Consider the following 14,371-nt stretch of genomic DNA (forward strand, 5'->3'; position numbering starts at 1 on the left):
GAGCTATTTGGCTATATTCTTTTTTTTTTTTTAAATGTGTTATAAAAATATTTAAAAAGAAAAAAGAAAAAGAATATATAGTTTATTGTTTTAAGAAATGAAGGGGCTAAATAGTTATTCTCAAAGTAATTTTTTTTTTTTTGGTAACCTTTTTCATTAGTTTATGGAAATAATTTATAGAAATTCACCAAAGGAAAAAAAAAATTATTTATAGAAAAACTATGGCCAAACACATGTAAGGTCTTCTGTGAACATTTAATATTTTTTTTTTAATATTAATCTGCTTTGAAAACTTTTTTCCCATTAATTATGAAAAATAACAGGGGAATTATTCAAAGGACCGTACATATTCTCTTTACAATTACATTGATATCCTAATGAATATTAATCTAAAACAAGCAAGAAATAATATAAAGACAAGGTTGATAGTTGTTCGGCTATAATCAGTACATCCACCCTTCGAATTGTATCTCAACAAAAACAGCTTACAATCTATGTGTCAGTACAAACTAAATTAATGTTAAGTTGATCAGGGGGACTTTGTTTTGAGGATTCATTAATTTGGTGGGATTTTGAGCAATTCAAAGAAATTCATAATGGTACTCATTTGCATTAAAAAAACCATGGTGGTGGTGATGAAGGTTTTGTCCAGATATTTGTTAGGTTTTAAAGTATTTCACAATATGGATGGTTATATAATTCCAAGGCCGTCAAAAGTTAACATATAATTTATATTGGAGCAGTAGTTGTTGTTATTGTTATTATTATTATTATTATTTTGAAGAAACAAAGTTAGTTCATTAATCCAGAAATATCATCAAGTTATATTGCAATATTTAATTAAACATATACATTATATCAGATAAAGCGGGTTGTGATTATTTTACGATACAGTTAATTATAAAGTTCTTCATGCTTCAACTTTATAATAAACAATGTATATATGGATATATATCAGAATTGTGAGAAAAAAAGATATATATATATTTTTTGGTAATATAAAGTAGTTTATTTAGTTAATACATAGATCAATATAAATACATATAGATATAGAGTTAGCATATGTAGTGAGGTGTAACTTTCAACCTTTTTACCAAAGACCCAAAAAAAAAAAAAAAAAAAAACTGCAAAAATTGCTCGTCGATGCATCCAAATTATATAAAAACACAATTTAAATTGGAAACAGGATACTGTCCCAAAACTTCCATCAAAAAGAATACTGTCCCAAAATACAAAGAAAAAGTGGAAACAGGACGTTGCAGTTAAGACAAAACAAAACGAAAAAAAAAAAAAAAAAATACAGAATGCTTTTCTCCGACTCTTGCTCTATCCCTCCATCCTTAATTTCATCCCTCTGAAGCCCTAGCCCCGCAGTTGTATGCCGATATGACAGGTCAATGGTACTGATGAGAGTGTGAAAATAAATATTACATTAATAAATAAATAAATACATGACTGTTTTTATTAAAAAAAAAAAAAAAAGGAAAAAAGAAAAAACAGAACCCAGTAAAACTGACCTCGTGGTATGGGGGGAATGGCCTCGGCATTGGGGGGGTACCGGGAGGACTGGGAACGGATGATGAGCGCTTAGGTGAGGGCATTGGTGAGGAACTCGTTTCAGATGTGATGTTATTTAATAAGATCTCAACACACATCAGAAATATGAAAAATTGCAACAATAAAATCACAAAGAATTCCAAAATCCTAAGAAATATTTCGAACTGTATCCATTTTTCATTTAATCTGACGTTCCTCCCAAACCTCCCTAGAGGGCATGGTAAATTCCCAAAACGAAATCTTTTCCTATAGCTATCATATATTCGATACTGTAACTTAGAAAGTCTAACAAAAGTTATCGAGTTATCTATGAGATAGCCGTGGACCAGTACTATAATGATTCCGCATATCCACATCACTATATCTATCAAATCACTACTAGCTGCATAGGAATTTAAAGCACGTACCAGTGTAATCAACAAACCTTGACTCATAAAAAATCCTGTGAAAATAGAATTTCTTATGGTCTTCACATTTTGGACCTCGGTTTGACAAGCGTAATATGAATCCTCCATAGCTTGTCTATCTCTGGCAATTGCTTCACTTTTTCTCCCTCTATTTCTAAGTGGTAGACATATGATTTTACGTCTACGCAGCTTAATTCCTGCTCTTTTACGAGTCACAGCCATACTTGAGAATAACAATATATATATATATATATATATATATGAGAGAGAGAAAAGAGGACTAGGGCAACGATGAGGAAGAAGAAAAGCTAGGCTAGAGGGAGATTGATTGAGACAGAAGGGTATAAGGCCTACATGAAAAGGGGATACAGAGATTTTAAATGAAAAGAGAGAAAACGAGAAAGTGTGAGAGAGTGAAAAGAGGACTAGGGCAACAATGTGGAAGAAGAAAAGCTAGGCTAGAGGGAGATTGATTGAGACAGAAGGGTATAAGGCCTACATGAAAAGGGGATACAGAGATTTTAAATGAAAAGAGAGAAAACGAGAGAGTGTGAGAGAGTGAAAAGAGGACTAGGGCAACGACGAGGAAGAAGAAAAGCTAGGTTAGAGGGAGATTGATTGAGACAGAAGGGTATAAGGCCTACTTGAAAAGGGGATACAGAGATTTTAAATGAAAAGAGAGAAAACGAGAGAGTGTGAGAGAGTGAAAAGAGGACTAGGGCAACGATGAGGAAGAAGAAAAGCTAGGTTAGAGGGAGATTGATTGAGACAGAAGGGTATAAGGCCTACATGAAAAGGGGATACAGAGATTTTAAATGAAAAGAGAGAAAACGAGAGAGTGTGAGAGAGTGAAAGAAACTTGATTGAGAAAAAATGGGTATACGGCCTACATGAAAAATGGATACAGACATTTTAAATGAAAAAGAGAGAGAGAGAGAGAGAGTGAGTGAGAAAGTGAAAAAATATTGCTATACTTTTTGCTTTTTTCTAGTTCAAGATATCATTTGTTTTAATATAAGTAAAAAAGATTTCTTTTGCTTTACCAAAAATAAAAAATTGAAGATATCTTTTGTCTGCCTTTGTCTCGCAAAAGTCATACAACAATTCTGAATCATGCAGCAATTTTACTAAAATAGAATCATGCAGGAGAAAAATAATAATAAGAATAATATTATTACAGATATATAGAAAGAGAGAGAATTATAAAATTTCTTTTTATCTCTCCTAGTAAATAAATTAGCTTATAAATATCAATGTTTTGACCAGATAAGGGGAACTTACCTGTAACTGTTCCAATCTTCACCACTATGTCCTACTATTTCTCATGAAGCTTGCTCTACTAATTAATTCGTTGTGCCGATCGAGTAGATGCTTTTGAAATTGTTACTCGCAAGCCACAACTCAACCATTTTAGGATTTAATGATATATATATATATATATTCATTTTTTTTCCTTTTATAGTACTTACATTGATTTCGTCAGATAAAAAAAAAACATTATCCATAATTGTGAGCTATAAAAATCAAAAGATACGAATTAGGATTTTATAATAGTTTCATAATAAAAATTATTAAATATAGATGTCAAAAAATTGGATAATGAAAAGGCAGAAATTGGTAAGGATTAAAGAAAAAATGTTTAAAAAAATACAAAAATTGTAGTGAGTTACATTATATATAATTGAAAAAAAATACGTAGAAGTGAAATACTTATGGGAAAAAATATATATATAAAATTGTTTTATCAATTAGGTGTGCAAAAAAATCGATTAACTATCCAAACCAACCAATCCAATTTAATTCAACTTGCCTAGATATGTTATTTTATAATAATTAAATAGCATTGATTTTAAATCATTTGTCAGATCCATTTCAAAATAAAAAATATACATATATGTATATGAAATTGATACAAACCAAATCGATTAAAATTATAAATAACTAAAAATATATATTTGAAAAGGGAAAAATAAATTATTGTTGTTTTGTGTAACTTAATATTTTATATTGGCTTTACTAGGAGTCCTGTTTACATAGGTCACAAGACCTCTTCTACAGTAAATGATAGTTTTTCCTTTCCTTTATTATTGTAAATTCTGTGTCCCCGACCTGTATTTATTTTGTGTTACTGATAGTTAGTTTTGTGAACAGTGTGCAGCCGTAATAGGTTTGAGATAAAAGAAGCAGTAGATGAAGATGGAAGCTCTGATTAAAGAGGCTGTAGATAGAATAGGATTTCTAGCAATGCATTGTCTAATTAGTAACTAATCCCCAATCTGTGGAATATATTTCTGTGTCCTGCTGATATATTTTGTATATTTTAGGGGTGAAAAATGTTTTCACCACCAATATGAAATTTTTGTATTTATTAGAGACAATTATGCTTCCGACTGCCAAAAGAAAAAGTAAACAAATAAGGCTTGTTCAGTTTTTTTTTTTTTTTTTTGGCCCTTCTAAATTGTGTGGAGTTGCTTTTTTTTATTTTAATCGTTTATTGGTATTGGTTAATAATAGTTAAAGTTTATTAGACATATTAATTAAATATAAATATGAAGAAAGGAAAAAATAAAAACGATTTTAAGTTGTGTTTTTTTTTTTTTTCCTTTTAATTAATCAAGATGTCTAACTATTGTATATAAATAAATGACTATTTGTACTCCCTTTCACAGAAAAATGGAGAGACGAATTGATGTATTTTTTTTATTTTATTTTATTGGATTTGAATCTGTCAGGATGTCTAATTGTTATTAATAAACTTTTAAAATAAATAAAATACACACTATTAAACAACAATTTCGTAAAAACCAAAATACCCAAAAACAAAAATTGAACACATTAATAAACAATACTTAAATAAATCACTATCAACATATGGGAATATAGGAATGTATCTTCCTAGTTTTAAACTAAAACAAGGCATTCAGCAAATTTCAGAAAATGCATAACAATCTTCCATTATTGATTATTTCAATCTAAGCTGTAAATTTAATATCGGAATTTTAATTAACGAAGTATCACGAAGCCCAAACAAGAAGTCCCCTAATTGTACATATCTATCATCATCGGCTTTACAAAACTAGCATATGCCAGAACACACAGTCTTCACTTCAAATGCATAATTTGTTAGTAGCATTGTCATCAAAATATTGGGATTTAAATTGCTTGCCCTCTCTATGAGTGCTGATGAAACCTCACTGCCTTCAGCTACATCAGTATCATTCTCACTTCCCTCTTGGGCAGCTCTATGCGCTTTCATGGCTTCCTTTTCCTCATTGAAATCTTATTTTTCTATTATGCTGTGATAAAGTTCAATCTCGAGACATAAAAGCATCAAACATGAGGAAAATGTCATCAACAGAATGCTCACAGACCTAAAACTGCATATAAAAGAGCAGACTTTTAGTTAACATGCTATGTTACATATTCATCACCCACCCACCACCCCCCGCCACCCAAAAACAACGCACACAAACACCCCATACAAAGAAAAAGTAGAACGGCGACATGCTACAAGGATTTATAACCAACGCCATTCTTGACTGCATACCAAATTAGGCGTTGAGGATATTAAGAAGTGCATGCAAGTGGAAACACACATGCGAGGGAAAAAATACGATACTGGAAGAAATGTCCCTTTTTATTATCAAACATGGAGCTAAGAATATATGTGATTTTGAATACTTACCTCCTTATAAATAAGCCTTAACTCTTCACGCTTACTACTAGAGAGAAAATCACAAAAATGAAAGAAAGTAAAGAAACGAGAGAGAGAGAGAGAGAGAGAGAGAGAGAGAGTCCAAAAATACCACCAAGTCTTTCATTAATTAAGATAATGAATACAGCTTTGAAAATACAGTATCTTTATTACTGTCCCATTAGGACTGTTCAACCTAGAAAAAATTGTATTGTTCCTTGGATTAAGTCATATCTTAACTTTTTGAGGAAAAAAAAAAAAAAAGAGAGAGAGAAAAAAGAAGAAGAAGAAGAAGAATAGTATTCTGCTATCTTACTTTATTTTTGTTTTTTCTATCTTCCTTTATTAGTTACAATAAAATGTCACAAACTTGGTCTTACACACACACACACACACACAAAATCCATGAGTTTTTTTTTTTTTAATTTTTTTAGCTGGAAAAAATTAGGATTAAAAGTTTAGGAAAATTCTCTTCTAAAAAGCAAGACTACATTCAAATTGCCTGAAACTTGATATCCTAATGAAAATATTTCAAAAAATATTTTAAATGTGTTACAAAGATATTTAAAAAAAATATATATATTTTTTTTATTGTTTTAAGAAATTAAGGGCCTACAGCTAATAAGTACTTATTCTCAAAATACTTGAAAATGTATTTTTATTTGTTTGGTTTTGTCTTTTTTCATTTTTTAATGGAAATTATTTATAGAAATTCTAGAAAAGAAAAAAGAAAATTATTTATAGAAAAACAATAGCCAAACACATGTAAGATCTTCTATGAACATGTAAGAGTCTTTTTCTTTTTCTTTTTTTTTTTTTTTCTTTTTGTTTGTTAATGTTAAACTGCTTTAACAGTTGTCCCCAATAATTATGAACAATAACGGGGGAATCATTCAAAGGATTATGCATATTCTCTTTATAATTACATTGATATCTTAATGAATCTTAATCTAAAACAAGCGAGAAATAATATAAAGAAGAAAAGGTTGAGAGTGGTCCGGCAATAATCAGCCAACATCCACCCTTCAAATTCTCTCAACAAAAACAGCTTACAATCTCTGTGACAGTACAAATCATATTGATGGGGACCATAAGAAATTGTCAATAAGACTGGTTTAAAATTAATTTTAAGTTGATCAAGGGGACTTGTTTCGAGGATCCCTTAATTTGGTGGGATTCTGAGCAAGTCAAAGAAAGATAATTATAATGGTACCATTTGCATTAAAAAAACCAGGCGGTAGTGATGAAGGTTTGTCTAGAGATTTCTTAAGTTTTAAAGTATCTGTCTCACTATATCGATGGGTAATTATATAATTCCATGCACGTCTGTAGGTAACATATAATTTGTACTAGAGTAGTTTTGATTTTTTTTTTTTTTTTGAATAAACAAAATTAGTTCACTAATTCAGAAATATCATCAAGTATATTAGAGTACTTAATAGTAAACACATACATTATATCAGATAAAGTGGGGTTGTGATTATTTTATGATACAATTAATTATAAAGTGGTTCATGCTTCAACTTTATGACAAAAATATTTGAGTTTTTTTTTTTTTTAAATATCCCTAAAGTAGTTTATTTAGTTAATATAAGTTAGGTCAATATATATATATATATGTATACAGATATATGTACAGAGGTGGCATATGTAAAAAGATGTCACTTTGAACGTTTTTACCAAAAATGCAAAAAATAAAAAAATAAAAAAAAACTTTTAAAGTGGTCCATCCATGTATATATTTTTTTTCTTTTTTTTTTTTGGGGCTAAAAATCCGTGTATACATAGTATTATATAAAACCACAATTTAATTGGAAAGAGGATATTGACCCAAAACTTTCACCAAAAAGGATATTGTCCCAAAAGAGAGAGAGAGAGAGAGAGAGAGAGGGAGAGAGAGAGAGAGAAAAGAAGTGGAAACAGGACGTTGCAGAAATAAACAAGAGAAAAACAAAAACAAAAACAAACAAAATGCATTTCTCAATCGCTCCCTCATTTCATTCCTCTGAAGCCTAAGCTCCTGGTCCCGCTGCAGATAAATAAATAAGTACACGAACTTTTTTATTATTAAAAAATTTGAAAGAAAAGGAAACATACCACTAAACTGACCTTGAGGGAATGGCCTAGGCATTGGAGGGCTATATATTGCGAGGATTGGATTTGGGAAGGAACGACGAAATCAAACATGGGAGAAATCGAGAGGAAAGCGGCTTCAGATTAATATAAACAATGAGAGAGAGAAGAGGTCTAGGGCAAGGTAGGCTAGGCTAGATATAGATTCTTTGATTTGATTTGATTGATTGAGAAAAATCCCCGGTAGAGAGAGATAGGCTAGGGTTTGAATGAGAAAAATGAGAGAGAGAGAGAGAAATGAAGTTATCTTTTGTCTGCCACTCTGCCTTTCCCTGGCAAACATGACACTTCTGAATCATGCAGGAATTTCACCAAAATAGAATCATGCAGGAGAAAAAAAACATAAAAATGAAAAGTGGACTGCTAGCAACACCCACCTTGCAATAATATTAGAGATACATATAGAAAGAGAGAAAGAATTAAAAAAAATAAAAAATAAAAAGTTAATAAATGGTAACAATTAAATTCATCTGCTAATTATGAATCCAAATTTCTAATTATAAATTCTCGGCAAGACAGCAACAAATTTCTAAATATAAAATTAGTAATTAGGTTCTTAAACACTGAAGAATAGAAGTTCGAGTACCATGCTTTGGACATAATGAATTTCATATATCTATGGAACAATTATACTAATTAACATTACTATCTAAAAAACACATGATGAAAAAGATAAATAATGAGAAATTAATTATTACTATTTGGTTCTATATATATATATATATATATATATATATATATATGTATGCATTTTATTTTCATCCTTTACAAAATCCATCTAAAAACGGAACATATATAAACAGAAACACTTAACAAACCCATTGGTGTATGGTAATGAAATCTGCAGCTTCAACATTCTAATACTAGCTACGTTACTAATGTTATTACCCACAAAAGAAAAAAAAAAAGGAACTAAATTACTAATGTAGTTTGTAGATATCAATGTTTTAACCAAATAAGGATATTACCTGTAATGTATCTTCCAATCGTCACTGCTATTTCATACTCTCTCCCGAAGCTTGCTTTAATTAAATATAAATGTCAAAAAATTGGAAAATGAAAAGGCAGAAATGAGTAAGGAATAAAAAAAAAAAATGTTTATAAAAAAATACAAAAATTGTAGTACGTTAGTTATATGTAATTGAAAAAATATATGTGGGTGAGAGAAATACTTGTGGGAATAGAAAAAGATATATAAAACTTTTTATAGTTAAGAGAAAAATTTTATGAACTAGGTGTGCAATTAAATCGATTAACTATCTAAACTAACCTATCATATATAATCCAATTTACTTGGATCGGTTATTTCATAGTAATTGGATCGCAATTTTAAAAATTTAAAAACACTTATCAGATCTATTTCAAAAAACTAAAATTCATGAAATCGATACAAATCAAATCAATTAAAATATTAATAATTAAAAATATATATTTGAAAAGTAATTAATAAATTATTGTTGTTTTGTTTAATTTAATATTTATATTGATTTTTGTTATAAAAAAAATTAGTTGTAATTAATATATTATTTAAACGATTCATTTATATTATTTTTAAAAATAAATATTCCTATTGTTCAAAATGTTAAGAGATATCTAAAGGCCTACTCTGTCGTTAACCATGTTTCTCTTTGTTTTGGACAAAATTGCACTACTTCTAGTAAATATAGCTTAAAATGTATAGTATAGTGATACATTCATACCTTTAAATATGGAGATATATATTCAACCATTTCTTGGACACCAATCCTTCATTCTTCACTTAATCACAAGCACAGGGGAAAAGCTCCAATAATTTTTCCGACCAGTTTACAGAACCAAAGGAGCTTAATTCCCACTTCTGCAGCACCTCTAAAACAGAGACTGCCTGATCGGATTCAGTCTCCAAAATGTTTTTCTCTGTGTCCAGTCTTGGACAGTCCAATTAATCTATTCATATCCGAAATAAAGTCTAATTTGATCATATATATAAACACCAATCAAGACCTTAAAGTTCTGTTACAAGTCACTATGAGACCCTCACATTACTAATGCAAATTAACTAATAACCGAGAATTGTTAGTCTTCAAGTTCAACTACTATATTTTTTCATGAAAATATACCAACTCCGTACCTTTGAACTCCGCAGATATAGTAGACCATATTATAAGGTTATGTCTCATATTCCTTTGAAGTTTGAACTATTCCAACAGAAAATTAAAACAGTATTGGGTGAGCCAAGTTTGATATTATAATATGCAATTTTTAATTAGTATAAAGTATAAAATTTTCACTGACAAAAATGTTGAAGCAGCATTAGATTCAAGTGCATATATAATTGCATATACAGCGTGATAACATCTAAATTCTAAAATCTTCTCAATTATAAACATAAATTAATATTACTACAACTTTCCTAAAACATATGTATTGCTGTAGTGGTTCAAACAAACCTATCAGTAATTAAGTTCAATAATTTGTGTAGCTATATGAATGACTCTAACTATTTAAGGAGGAATTGATAAATTGTCAACGCCTCCGTATGCATTGATATGTTTATCAGAACACAGATATTGGACTGGAGCTACTTGAACTTAATTAGTACCAGGTCAGATGTGGCTTATCAGACCACGTAGCTCCCTTAGGGCAAGGGGGGATCAAGCCCACCCGACCCAAGTTTTTCAAAAATATTTATTATTAATACCATAACAAAAATAGCGCAAAATAATTTCTTAAGCTATTTACTAGTCCCCAGAAAAAGAGATAGAGAAAGAAAGAAGAAACAAAGCAAAGAAAGATAGAAGAGAGTGGAGATTAAAAGCATAGATTAGTTTGGATCTTAATATTTTCTTTTTCTTTTTTTTTTTTTGGAGAAAAAAAAAAGTTTAAAATGACTTTTTTTTAAATGAAAAAGAAAAAGAGACATAATACGGGACCATGAATTTCTATAAATGTATTTTTTAAAAATTAAATTAGTTTCACATTAAAATAATGATTTACAATTTGACTGAGATATTGAAAAATGGTAAATGATATTGATGATATTATTAGCTAACTTAGATGGTTTATTTAGAATGTATTATATATTATTGTTATTAGCTAACCTAGAGTTGATTTCGATGTTATTATAAAGGGACAGAGTCTCTTTTATTTTTATTAGTTGCTTTAGATTGCATATTTGTTAAATAAGTTGAAAACTGATATAATGTTTTATTTTATTTGTCTTACATTTTAAATAAAAGATAATTTTAATTTTCATCCTTTATTTATATTTAGAAAAAAAAAATTTCAATATAAAGATGAGAATAAAATTTCTAAATAAAGGATGAAAATTTAATCAATACGTTTTTCTTTTACTTGACTAAAATAGGCAAAGTATATTACATAGAGGGGTAACATTTTCCATACAAAAATTTTCGACAAATGATCCTAATTTTAAATTTATCTAATCTAATGATAGAAATTTGTTTTCTTTAAAACCTTTTCAATGGTTATACTTATAACCAAACATCCTTTTATTTTAGGTTAAAAAAAAAAAGAATTTCTATACATCTCCAATAATAATTCTTTTTAGAAGTTTCTGAATAATTTCAATTCTCCAAATTTAAAGAAAATTGAACTTATCATAGCTTCATCCTTTTAAGAAAACTCATAACCATCAAATCAAAAATGAAAGAAACCCGAATTGTCATCAACGGCAGCCACCGAAACCAATAATTAATCATCACCATAATCATCCATCAATGAAAAATTAATCATATTGGTCTTCATGTGTTTGTAACATTTTTTTTTTTTTTTGGATATTCATGTGTTTGTAATATTCGTAAACTTTATCGCTTGATTCTAGTAAATTGAAATTGCCCAAAGGTTAAGTAGAAATAAACATATTTGGAATTTGGAGATTGTTCTTTTATGAATAAAACAAATAAATAAATACACATAGAAAAATGTGAGTAGAGATTCAAGTATATAGAAAATTAAATGTTATTTAGTTTTTACTTAGAATAAAAGAGCATGTGCATATAAGTATAAGAATTTCAATTTTTTAAAAAAATAATAATAATTTCACCATTAGATTGAATAAATTTAAAAATCAAAATCATTTATTAAAAATCATTTTTATGTGGAAAGCTTCCTTATAGCGAGAAACTGAGAGAGTATACAATGTCAAAAACTATTGATTTGATTTTATCCCTTTCTTATATACTGAGTAGTTACGAGATTTATACGTGCAGAATATACATAAATGGATTTTGCTAAAAACTGCTATTGGGGTGGGTACCTAAACTATTTACATTTTTATCTTCGAAAAAGACAGGCACCGGCCCACTATAGCAAGACTCTATATAAAATTGCCCAAATGCATTTAGAAAAAAATAATAATAATAATTTCAAACTTAGAATTTAAATACAAATGTGATCGCTCACTTGGTAATAACAATCTCATCTATATTTTTTACATTAGATTTGAACCTACTGAAGGACAAGAGGTGCCTGGAGGCATGTAATCAGTCAAAAAAAATAATAATAATAATTTCAAATTTAGAACTTAAATACCGACCAACATGCTGAGAATTAAGATGGTCAAACGTGAAAAGTCAAAGAGAAATTTTTCTGTATATGTTAAAGCAAAAGAGACTCGGATGGATTAGTTTGACCCATGAAATCCATGAAAAAACGTTGGAACACCATGGTAAACACCCACACGTACTCACTAGCCCCGTACTTCCGACCATATTTCCTCCTATATATATCTCTGTATCAAACTCTATCCCACTTCATACACATCTTCAAGGTCTTCAATTCTTAAACCAAGCCCCAAAAAAAAAAAAAAAGAGAGAGAAAAGATTAATAAACCTTAACGCAAAGAAATATCTATATCCATGGCCACCCTTCAAGCTTCTTTTTGCTCTTCATCATCTTCTTCTTCCTTGAGAAAAATCAAATACACTCTCCATCACCCAAAACTCCAATCATCTAAAGTCTCTGTTCCCAACATCTTCAATAATAATGAAGTAGTTGGCAGTAGACAATTACCAAACTTAACAACAGCTTCAACTCATGATATACATACCAAGCCTAAGATTGTAAACAAAACTAGAAATACGTTCACTACTAATTATCAAGCGAATTCCAATCCTGAGGTGGTGCAAGAATTATATGCCATATTGGAAATTGTAGCAGACAGAATAGAAATGCACAAAAACATCGGTGCTCAGCGCGATAACTGGAACGGCTTGCTTCTAAACTCTGTCAATGGAATGACAGTCACTGCATCAATCATGGCTGGCCTTGGAGCTCTTAATGGATCATTTGGAGCAACCCTTTTGGCTTTAAAGCTCTCTTCAGGTCTCCTCTACATGGCTGCAACGTTGATTCTGCTCGTGATGAATAAAATTCAGCCTTCTCAACTAGCAGAAGAACAAAGGAATGCTTCAAGACTGTTCAAGCAGATCTATGAAGAAATCAGAACAACTCTGGCTCTTCGAATCCCGAATTCCAACGACGTAAACGATTTGATGCAGAAAGTTTTGGCTTTGGATAAGGCATATCCACTTCCCTTGCTTGGAGCTATGCTGGATAAATATCCTTCAATTGTAAAGCCTGCTGTGTGGTGGCCAAAAGAAAAGCCTGAACATGAAATTGAAGATTCGAAGGTAGGTGAAAATGGGTGGAATGAGAAACTTGAAGAAGAAATGAAAGAGATTGTTGGAGTTGTGAGGAGAAAAGACTCTGAAGAGTATGTGAGGCTAAGCAAAATGGCATTGAAGGTTAGCAAAGTTCTTGCTTTCTCTGGTCCTTTGCTCACTGGCTTTGCTGCAGTTGGCTCTGTTTTCATGGGATTGCCCGGTTTTGGTTCATGGGGTACCTTTTTTGGTGTGGTTTTTGGAGCTTTGGCAACAGTGGTTAACAGTTTGGAGCATGGTGGACAAATTGGGATGGTGTTTGAGATGTATAGGAGCTCTGCTGGTTTTTATAAACATATGGAAGAAATTATAGATTCAAATTTGAAAGAAGGAGAGGTTGATAAGAGAGAGAATGGAGAATTGTTTGAAGTTAAAGTGGCACTTCAGCTAGGTAGGAGTTTGTCTGAACTCAGAGACCTTGCTAGTGCTTCATCATTGTCTTCAAGAATTCAGAAAGCCAAAGAAGAATATGCAAGCAAGCTTTTTTAAATCAAAATCTTTTTAATGTTTTTCTTTTGTTGAAAAAAATCTTATACGAGACTGACTATACATGTATTTATTCAGTTTGTAGATTTGTAATGATAAGTTCATCAGATTGAAAATATTCAATTTTCATGTATTTGAACTAATGTGGTTCAATATAGAAAATGATATCAGTTTTCTGCAATAATGGAGGTAATGAAATATTTATGAAAGCCATTTTGAAGAGATATTGGGCATAATCAAGCGTACCTGTTTATACTGGCAGAGCTTATAGCAATTAGTCAAATACTTTCTACGTTCAGTTACAAGAAAGCAATAGAGGAAAGGGAGAAAAAATAAAATAACATGGTTGGTTTTAATTTGACTTTTTTTTTTTCTTTTTTTTCCTTTTTTCCCTATCTAGTTGTGTGTAATTTATGTATGTCTGGCCATAG

General features: G+C 30.1%; 2 protein-coding genes across 2 annotated transcripts in view; one reads left to right on the forward strand and one right to left on the reverse strand.

The window, feature by feature from the left end:
- Window positions 1–14,371, reverse strand: part of LOC107432545 (uncharacterized) — a 75,086-nt gene that overhangs the window by 2,720 nt on the left and 57,995 nt on the right. The gene's annotated exons all lie outside the window — the stretch shown is intronic.
- Window positions 12,240–14,212, forward strand: LOC107432518 (probable F-box protein At4g22030). The gene has a single exon (XM_016043672.4). The coding sequence runs from the start codon at window positions 12,651–12,653 to the stop codon at window positions 13,941–13,943; it is 1,293 nt and encodes a 430-aa protein (XP_015899158.3). The 5' UTR covers window positions 12,240–12,650; the 3' UTR covers window positions 13,944–14,212.

The sequence above is a fragment of the Ziziphus jujuba genome, chromosome 1 (assembly GCF_031755915.1).
Source record: "Ziziphus jujuba cultivar Dongzao chromosome 1, ASM3175591v1".
Taxonomy (NCBI): domain Eukaryota; kingdom Viridiplantae; phylum Streptophyta; class Magnoliopsida; order Rosales; family Rhamnaceae; genus Ziziphus; species Ziziphus jujuba.